Raw genomic sequence first — 10,062 nt, 5'->3', positions numbered from 1 at the left:
CGGGTTTCTCTTCTGCTTTCTCCAGGCAGAGCTGGAGCCCCGGGGGCCAGGCCGCCTTCCTGCCCTTCCCCTGCCTGCTTAAAGGCAGGCGTTGCTTTTGCAACCTCGTCTCTGGTTTGAAGCGTGACGCGGGACGTTTTTGCTCTTGCATATAATTTATTTGCTCGAATGTATCCCGCCGTGCGGGGTGAGAAGCGGGGATTGCCGCTGTGCTGAAGTTTTAGGGGATTGCCGCCGTGCTGAAGTTTCAGGGGCGGGTCCGTCCTCCGACACACGTTTTGCCGCGCGGCCCTGGTCGCGTCGTTTGTCTGCCTGGGTGTTGCTGTGGGCTGGGGGTTGCTTTGGCAGGAAAACGGGTTTGCTTCCCAGGGGATGGGGAGGAAGCACGTGGCGATGCGGGAGGTGGAAGAAAACAGCGTTTGCGGATCAAATGCTCTTCTCTCGCCTCGGTTTCTCTTCCCGGACAAGGGAAGGGAGGGGAGAGACCCTGGAAAAATGAAAGCCCGTCTGTAGGAGGGTTTGCACAAATGCTTGAGGAAAAGCACGACCCAAGAAGTTCTCTCTTGTCGCTCAAAACCGCCCCGACTTTGCACTTCAGTGTCTGATTTCCAACGTGCTCCGAGCCCGGGAGCGACCCTGAGGGCTTCACCCTAAATCGTGTTTCAATTCCGCTTCGTAGCATCCAACAACCACTTTTGTGCTTTAAGCCCGGGCCGCCCCAAAGGTGGGATTTTTTCAGGGATTTTTCCAAGTGTTTGCAGGAGAGCGATGGAGGTGTTTCGGCACTGGAGGGAAGGCACGAAAATTTAACCGGCATCTTAAAAAAGAGATAAAGGAACCAGCCCAGCGTCTCTCGCTGCTTGTGGCAGTCAGCCCTCACGCCTGCTGTCTGCTCTCGGGACGGCACGAGGAAGCGTCAAGCTGGATGCAGACCTGCGTGTCCGAGGCTTTGTAGCAAAACCCTAGTAAGAGAAATGGGGAAAAGGAACAAATCCTGCTCACAACCCTTCCACCTCCAGGCCTGGCGTCGCTGGGGCGGTCCGTAGATGCTCGAAATGCAAATGGTAGCGTAAGCGTATCTCTGCCGGTATTAAATTTTCAGTGAGTTTACAACGCTTCTCCCCTTATCTGATTTCCCCTCCCTCCCCATCGAGTTTCCCAGAGCAGCCACATCAAACTTCACTGCATCCGCTGGAGCCTTTTCCCAAGAGCTCTTCCCAACCCAAGCAAGTTTATTTTTTTCCCCGTTATCCAGGGATGCGATAGCGGGATGGTTCACGCCGATGCTTTTCTCTCCTCCCTCTTTGCAATTCAGCTCCCATGAAAGAAGAGCGGGAGGATGGATTACGGCGGCTGCGAGTACCTGGTCCCCTGCGGAAAAGACAAATACATCTCCAAGTAAGATGCTGGGCAGGGCTGCGATGCGGAAACACGGCGGTGCTGGTGGCTGGGGAGTTAGTCGCGATATTCCCGGGGGTTTTCGCTTTCGAGCTGGGAGGAGGGAAGTGACCCTGGGTTTTAACTCAAATTCGGTTGCATTTGGAAAGAAAAAGCCGTTCTGGGGCAAGAAATGGCAGCTTCCTTTGAAAAAAAAAAAGCTTGTTGATGGGATTTTGAAATTTTTTTCTTCGGAGCATGGCCAGATGCTCTATCAACTTTCATGAAATACAGGGTTTGCTGAGAAAGGTCCCGATTAGTAATTGCACTTCTATGCTTTGGTAAAGAAGTAAAAGGATTCTTAAGTTTCGAGGAAGATTTTGGAGGATATATGTGATATTTTTTCCCCTTTTTTCTTTCTCATAACCCCAAATCCCCATGACTTGTTCTTCGTTATACTAGTCTGATGGCGTTGAGCATCCTCACACTGTCAGCCAGCTGAATTAATGACAGCTTTATGAATTAATGCCGGAGGCATCGCTTCCCCGTGATTCATAGCTGTGCTTAGACAGCCTGGGTTGGGTTTCATTTTTATTTTTATTTTTATTCTTATTTTTATTATTCATTTGCAACTGGAGCAGGGCTCAGACTTTTAATTTGAGCTCGAGGTCAGGGTCCCGCGCGATGAGCTGACGTGATAAACTCGCCTGTGATAACTTGTGACTCCAGCATGACCCAAGGGCTTGGGCGCTCTGAAAATTTCCTTGCTTTTCAGCCTTGTGACCGACTCCATCAAGGTCTGATGGGTTTTCTTACATCTTTTGGCACGGCTTATGGAGGGCACGGTTGCAGAGAGCTTGTCCCCCTGGTCGTGGTTGCAAAGGGCAACCCCTGGGGGAACCCGCAGCAATATCCTCAATGGGGGAGGTCTAGAGGCAGCAAAAGACCCAAATTTGCTCCAAATGGAGCTGGGCTGGGTCCCCCAGCTGTGTAGCAGGTTCAGTGCCCAGCCTGGCCCTGGGAAGCAATTCCTGCTTTCTCCCAAATCCCCCCAAATTCCCCCCCCAGCCGGCTCAGGGGGTACCACTCTGGGTACCGAGCGGTGCCTGCAACGTCCCCCCTCGCTCCTCTGCACCTTTTCTCAGCACCTTTCCCATTTTTTTTCCCAGAAATGAGCTGCTGTTACACTTGAAGACGTACAACATCTACTATGAAGGGCAAAACTTGCAGCTGCGGCACCGGGAGGTAAGAAACCCCGGGGCAGGCGCCCAACTTCTGCCTGGCAGCAGTGAAAAAACAAGGAAATTGGGTTTGACTCAGACGTGCGAGATCCGAAAAGGTGCCGCTTGGTGATATTCTCCGCTGCTTGTATTTCGGCTGTTGAGCTGCCCCTCTCTCGCGCAGGAGGAAGGCGAGCTCATCGTGGAGGGGCTGCTGAACATCTCCTGGGGCTTGCGGCGACCCATCCGCCTGCAGATGCAGGACGACAACCAGCGCATCCGCCCTCCGCCCTCCTCCTCCTCCTGGCACTCCGGCTGCAACCTGGGAGCCCACGGGTGAGGGGAGGGAAAAGGCGGCGGCGGCCCCCGCCGAAGGCGGCGTTTGCTGGGGGGCAACCCCAGCTCCCTTGTCTGGGTCCTGGGGTTTTTTTTTTTTTCCCATGTACAACACCCTGAAGAAGCCAAGGCTGAAATAAAGCGGCTCGGTTTCACTTTGCAGCGGCCTCCCCTTTTGCAAAGACCCCCCCCTTTTTGCAAAGACCCCCGTTTTGCAGAGACTCCCCCTTTTGCAAACCCCCCTTTTTGCAAAGACCCCCCTCTTTTACAGCCTCCCCTTTTTGCAAAGACCCCCGTTTTGCGGAGACTCCCCCTTTTGCAAACCCCCCTTTTTGCAAAGACCCCCCTCTTTTACAGCCTCCCCTTTTTGCAAAGACCCCCGTTTTGCGGAGACTCCCCCTTTTGCAAACCCCCCTTTTTGCAAAGACCCCCCTCTTTTACAGCCTCCCCTTTTTGCAAAGACCCCCGTTTTGCGGAGACTCCCCCTTTTGCAAACCCCCCTTTTTGCAAAGACCCCCCTCTTTTACAGCCTCCCCTTTTTGCAAAGACCCCCGTTTTGCGGAGACTCCCCCTTTTGCAAACCCCCCTTTTTGCAAAGACCCCCCTCTTTTACAGCCTCCCCTTTTTGCAAAGACCCCTGTTTTGCGGAGACTCCCCCTTTTGCAAACCCCTCCCTATTTGCAAAGACCCCCCTCTTTTACAGCCTCCCCTTTTTGCAAAGACCCCTGTTTTGCGGAGACTCCCCCTTTTGCAAACCCCTCCCTATTTGCAAAGACCCCCCTCTTTTACAGCCTCCCCTTTTTGCAAAGACCCCCGTTTTGCGGAGACTCCCCCTTTTGCAAACCCCCCTTTTTGCAAAGACCCCCCTCTTTTACAGCCTCCCCTTTTTGCAAAGACCCCTGTTTTGCGGAGACTCCCCCTTTTGCAAACCCCTCCCTATTTGCAAAGACCCCCCTCTTTTACAGCCTCCCCTTTTTGCAAAGACCCCCGTTTTGCGGAGACTCCCCCTTTTGCAAACCCCCCTTTTTGCAAAGACCCCCCTCTTTTACAGCCTCCCCTTTTTGCAAAGACCCCCGTTTTGCGGAGACTCCCCCTTTTGCAAACCCCCCTTTTTGCAAAGACCCCCCTCTTTTACAGCCTCCCCTTTTTGCAAAGACCCCCGTTTTGCGGAGACTCCCCCTTTTGCAAACCCCCCTTTTTGCAAAGACCCCCCTCTTTTACAGCCTCCCCTTTTTGCAAAGACCCCCGTTTTGCGGAGACTCCCCCTTTTGCAAACCCCCCTTTTTGCAAAGACCCCCCTCTTTTACAGCCTCCCCTTTTTGCAAAGACCCCCGTTTTGCGGAGACTCCCCCTTTTGCAAACCCCCCTTTTTGCAAAGACCCCCCTCTTTTACAGCCTCCCCTTTTTGCAAAGACCCCCGTTTTGCGGAGACTCCCCCTTTTGCAAACCCCCCTTTTTGCAAAGACCCCCCTCTTTTACAGCCTCCCCTTTTTGCAAAGACCCCCGTTTTGCGGAGACTCCCCCTTTTGCAAACCCCCCTTTTTGCAAAGACCCCCCTCTTTTACAGCCTCCCCTTTTTGCAAAGACCCCCGTTTTGCGGAGACTCCCCCTTTTGCAAACCCCCCTTTTTGCAAAGACCCCCCTCTTTTACAGCCTCCCCTTTTTGCAAAGACCCCCGTTTTGCGGAGACTCCCCCTTTTGCAAACCCCCCTTTTTGCAAAGACCCCCCTCTTTTACAGCCTCCCCTTTTTGCAAAGACCCCCGTTTTGCGGAGACTCCCCCTTTTGCAAACCCCCCTTTTTGCAAAGACCCCCCTCTTTTACAGCCTCCCCTTTTTGCAAAGACCCCCGTTTTGCGGAGACTCCCCCTTTTGCAAACCCCCCTTTTTGCAAAGACCCCCCTCTTTTACAGCCTCCCCTTTTTGCAAAGACCCCCGTTTTGCGGAGACTCCCCCTTTTGCAAACCCCCCTTTTTGCAAAGACCCCCCTCTTTTACAGCCTCCCCTTTTTGCAAAGACCCCCGTTTTGCGGAGACTCCCCCTTTTGCAAACCCCCCTTTTTGCAAAGACCCCCCTCTTTTACAGCCTCCCCTTTTTGCAAAGACCCCTGTTTTGCGGAGACTCCCCCTTTTGCAAACCCCTCCCTTTTTGCAAAGACCCCCCCCTTTTGCAACACGCCCCCCTTTCAAAGCCCCCTTTGCCTGCCAGAAGCTGCTTCCACAGCCAGCCTGGGGCTTCACGTCGATACAAATGTCAGCTGGACGCTGCTCCGGGCCCAGGTCGTTCCCCGGCCCAGCCGGTTCCCAGCCGCCCCCTGCAAGCACCCGCGGGCCCTGGGCTGCAGCTGGCCCTCGGGTGCCCAGAGCAGCAGGTCCGTGCCTGTCCGGGCCGTGGTGGGGTCCGCCGGGGTTTTGCATCGGTTCTTGGATGTCTGCAAAGAGGAAAAAAGAGCAGGGTCAGCTTTGCTTGGGCAGGTCGTGCGCTGGAGCTTGCAAAACGGCTGTTTCGGGCTTCAGCGTCCCTTCCCGGGAAGAGGGCAGCTGGGATAAGACCCTCCCCAGGGTTTTTTGGGAGCGGGACAGGACGAGATTCAGGATTCATATTGCAAGTAGCCCGCGCTGCGACACCACAGGGATGGTTATCTGCCGAACGCGCAGGGAGGACGGGCTGCTTCCCATCCTGGAAACAGCAATGTGGGGGCTTGGCGGGGAATTATCCTGGTTATCATTCCCTCTGCAGCTGCATCCTAGCGGGGCGCTCATCTTTTTTTTTTTTTTTTTTTTTATTGCCAGGTCCGTGCTGAAGCCCAGCACCTTGCCAGACATCCAGGTTACGGATGTGGAGGCCACGCCAAACGCGGAGGCTCCCGGGAGCGGTGCAGGTAAGCCAGGCTTGGATCCGGTTGGATTTGGCCGGGCAGTTGGGAGCAGCTGCCTTATGCTCCAGTTTGATTCGAGAAAAACATAAACCAGGCATTTTTTCCTCTAGAAATCGGTGTCTCCATCTCGCTCCAGGTTACTTTAAGCCATTGCCAAAGCACCTATATTTAATTTATTTAATAGCAGCAAGAAATTCTTAGCCCCGACCGCCCAAAACCCTTCCTGAGGGCTTTTGCTTGGGAAAGGGCCACGGCGGGATGTGGTGAAGAGGAGCTTCGAAAGAAATAGGGGGATGGAGCAAAGAGCCTCGTGGGATCGGAGGGAAAAGGATGTCGGCGTTTCCCCTTCCCGGCGGCTCCGCTTTTAGGGAAGAAGAATAGGCGCCGTTGGGAAGTGCCGTTACCATGGGGAAGTCAACATTTCTGCAGAGTTTTTTCCCCTCCCTGGTTTTTCCTCTGTAAGAGGGGGAAGAGCTCGTCCGCCCTGGCTCTTCGTTAACCCCTTGCTTTTAGCACGAGGCAGCGACGAACGGCACACAAGCTGTCCCACTGGCAATTCCCGCCGGAAAAACCTGCTTTAAGCATTTTTCTCATTTGATCAGGGCATTTTGCAGATGTTCCTGACTTTTTTTTTGGGTGGGGGGTGTTTTTGTGGAAATACACCCTGGGGGCAGGGAAGAACCAGCTAATCCTTTCGGCTTCAGGTCGCTCGTGCACTTCCCGGCTCGGGGAGGAGCTGAGCACTTGCAAAACTCATTGACCCATGAGACCCTTTGCCCCACCCCGATCCTCCAGCTTTTCCCCTTTCCCTTTTTGATCTCCCCACGCATGACACTTTTTCCACCCCCCCCCCCTCTTAATTAAAGCTTGCCTGGGCAATATCCGCAACGCATCAGAACCAGAGAAATAACCCAGCAGCGATTTCAGCCAGCGATATGATGTCAGTCCTCTGCCAGCGCATAAGAAAGAAGTCTTTTATTATATTTTTCTCCAAAAGCCTATAAAAAAAGAAAAAAAAAAAAAGCATCGCCTAACGTGCGTGCACAGCTCCTCGTGAGTGCTTAGTCACCGTGGCCCGTGGCGTGCATCTGGAGCAGCGCGCACCAGAGATTTTCCTTGCCGCAGACATGCTTTGAATTAAAACATCCAAGCTTGAGCCCGAGAGGTTCATTAAAAATGGATGAAGAGTGAGTTTATAATAATCTGGACCCAGGCCAGTTTTCACACAGAGATCTGAAGCGCTGGCCTCGTTTGCCGGCTCTCATTAAAGGAAAGGAGAGAGAAGAGGGGGAAAAAAAAAAAAGTTAAATTGTGAAAAAGCGAGTAAAGGTGCTCGAGTCCCTGGGAGAAGGGGCTTTATCCAGGTAGCAGCCTGGATTTGCGCAGTTAATTCTGAATTAATAGCCTCCTTCAGGAGCTGGGGGAGAATAAACCAGTAGCTGCGGTGGTTTAAACTGGTGGGTTAAATCTGTCCTGGGAAGTTTGTAGGGCTGTGTTTCTGGGATGGGGACTTTTGCATCCATAGGGATACTCCCAGGAGTTATTTTGCAGCAGGGAGACGCTGGGGCAGGACCCCGGGGGTGCTCGCTTGCCCCAGGCCCTCAGCCCCCTCCTCCCACCGGCTCTGTTCCAGCTGCCAAACCGCAGCCGGAGGAGACGCCGCAGCTGATGCGGACGCGGAGCGACGTGGGCGTACGGCGCCGGGGCAGCGCCCGCACCCCCAGCGAGCAGCGGCGCATCCGCCGTCACCGCTTCTCCATCAACGGGCACTTCTACAACCATAAGGTGAGCCCCCAGCCTCGCCGGCTCCCCAAAACCTCTCCTGACAGATCGCTGGGGAAATCCGGGGGGGGGTTAAATGGACTTTGCGCCCCGTAGACGTCCGTGTTCACGCCGGCGTACGGCTCCGTCACCAACGTCCGGATAAACAGCACGATGACGACCCCCCAGGTCCTCAAACTCCTGCTCAATAAATTCAAGGTAGGTCAGCTATCCCCGGCCCGCCCTCCCGCGTTGCCCTGCACAGGGAATTTATATCCCCTGCATATAAAACGCAAAGGCGGAGCGAAATAAGGGGATGTTTTTTCATTGCTGGGATAGAAACATGGAGCTTTAATAGTGATTTATGTCTCCATTCAGATTGAAAACTCGGCGGAGGAGTTTGCGCTGTACATCGTGCACACCAGCGGAGGTGAGTCTGCAAAAAACCCCCTGCCCCGGCAGAGCCGGCGGGTCGGACGCGGCAAAGCCTCGTCGTCCGCCGGGCCAAACGCCGGTGCTTTGGGCATTGCAGAGAAGCAGAAGCTGCGAGCCAGCGATTACCCCCTGATCGCCCGCATCCTGCAGGGCCCCTGCGAGCAGGTCTCCAAGGTCTTCCTCATGGAGAAGGACCAGGTGGAAGAAGTCACCTACGACGTGAGTTTGCCGGCGCGGGGTATTCCTCACTTTTGGATGGGCTCGGGACGCAGCCGGGGCTGGAAAAGCGGGGGGATGTCTCCATGCTGGGGATGTCTCCATGCTGGGGGTGCAGCAATTGCTTGGCTTTGCTCTCGCGTCTCCCCATGAACCCCCCCATCTTACGGCAAAACCCTTGTTCTGCGCTTGAAGAGCATCTTCAAACGGCAACCGAGCGCCAGCGCCCCAGCGCTGTTTTGCCATCCCAGATCTGCTCGCAGAGGAGCAATTGCTGCACGTTCTTTGGTGTAACTGATATTTTTTCCAGCCGGGGAAGGCGCTGCGGGCGGGGAACGGCTCGTTCGTGCCATCTGCCGGCTCCCTCCCACCCCGGCGCTGCTCCGCTCCTAAACCAGAGCAGAGATGAGGCGTTTTTGGGGTGTCTTTGGGCTTAGGCAGCGCTCCGTGCTGCGCTGGGGACACGCAGGGCTCTCCGTAGGAAGGGGCCAAGTCTTGCAGCCAGTGGGTAAAATACAATAAACCTTCGGTGGAGTTCTTTTTCCGCGTTTGCACAAGCTGATGTTCATGCTGTGCAAAGGAAACGTGGTTTCTTTTAGGGTTTGTTGCAAAGGGCAGGGGCATCCTTGATTTCCCCGGTTAAATGTGGGGAGAGGATGCTGCGAGGCTGCCTTCAGCCTCGCAGGGTCGGTGCGTCGCCCTCTTCATCGCCCGGCTTGGCGTTTCTCTCCCGCCCAGGTTGCTCAGTACATCAAATTCGAGATGCCCGTCCTCAGGAGCTTCATCCAGAAGCTGGAGGAAGAGGAGGATCGCGAAGTGAAGAAGCTAATGCGCAAGTATGCTGGGCTCGGTGCTGTTGAAGGGAGATGCTGAGAGTTAAGGACATTTTCGGGGGGGTAATTTGGTGCCAGAAATTCATTTGCACAGCCTTGCATCGCTAATGCAGGCATGAGCCGTTGGTTTTTGCATCATTCCAGGGTTTTCTTGGCAATTTGGGTTAAAAGCCCGGCTTGATGCTGCAAAAATCCCCTTTTCCTTGTCCTTCGCCTCTCCAGATACTCCATCCTCCGGCTGATGATTGAGCAAAGGCTGGAGGAGATTTCCGAAGGTCCGACGGCAATGTGAAACACTTCGCCGGCGCCCCGGCCCCGGTTGCATCGCACGAAGAGCCGTTTGCCCGCAGGATGTAACGTACCGATTCCCAACGCCCCGTCGTTCCCAGACCGCTCCCGGTGTCCACCCGGATCGCTCCGGCTCTGAGCCAACCCATCCTCCCGCGCCTTCATCTGCGCAACATCCTCGGGCGTTTCCTCCTCTGCAAATGGGTTTTTTTCCAGCAAGGCTCTGACCGGTGGCAGCTTCAACCAAAACCTCAAATCCCTGGAAATAACAGGGAGGGGGAAAAAAAAAAAAAAGAGGAAATCCGTGAGCAGGACAAAGCCGCTGAGGACAGGGCTGAGCGAGAGCTGCAGGCGTTCGACAGCAAGAATTTGGGCTCAGTTTGAAGACGCTCGCTGCAGCGGTGCCCGCGCACGGCTCCCGGCGGAGGACCCGCTGCTCAGTGGCAAGAGAGCACAAATAATTCCTCTTTTTGTAAAAAACAAACAAAAAAAAGCACATTTCTATTGCAATAATTCGCAGGTGACGGGAAACTGTTGTAAATCGATAAGGGTCTGCCGAGAATTGGGGGTTTTTTAACACTTTTGCTGCCGAAAGCAATCCTGGGGACTGACGGTTGGATTTACAGCAAAAGAGTAAATCACTTTTTTTCCCTTAACCTGCCTCTGGTCGCCTAACTCCCTCCTTCCCCCCTTTCTAATTTGCACTAATTTTAGGGATTT

At 54.4% G+C, this 10,062-nt stretch overlaps 1 protein-coding gene across 1 annotated transcript; it reads left to right on the top strand.

Annotated features, from left to right (window-relative positions):
• Positions 1-1,289: 1,289 nt before the first annotated feature.
• RASSF2 (Ras association domain family member 2) lies at positions 1,290-9,429 on the top strand. The gene is made up of 10 exons (XM_075724051.1): positions 1,290-1,398; positions 2,547-2,622; positions 2,782-2,933; positions 5,724-5,793; positions 7,415-7,594; positions 7,688-7,789; positions 7,949-8,000; positions 8,103-8,224; positions 8,960-9,057; positions 9,277-9,429. Exons 1-10 carry the CDS (start codon positions 1,340-1,342, stop codon positions 9,344-9,346), a joined length of 981 nt encoding a protein of 326 aa, XP_075580166.1. The 5' UTR covers positions 1,290-1,339; the 3' UTR covers positions 9,347-9,429.
• Positions 9,430-10,062: the final 633 nt, after the last annotated feature.

Source organism: Pelecanus crispus, chromosome 21 (genome assembly GCF_030463565.1).
Source record: "Pelecanus crispus isolate bPelCri1 chromosome 21, bPelCri1.pri, whole genome shotgun sequence".
NCBI lineage: Eukaryota > Metazoa > Chordata > Aves > Pelecaniformes > Pelecanidae > Pelecanus > Pelecanus crispus.
The sequence above is the reverse complement of the archived record's forward strand: the minus strand, read 5'-3'. Positions and strand labels throughout refer to the sequence as shown.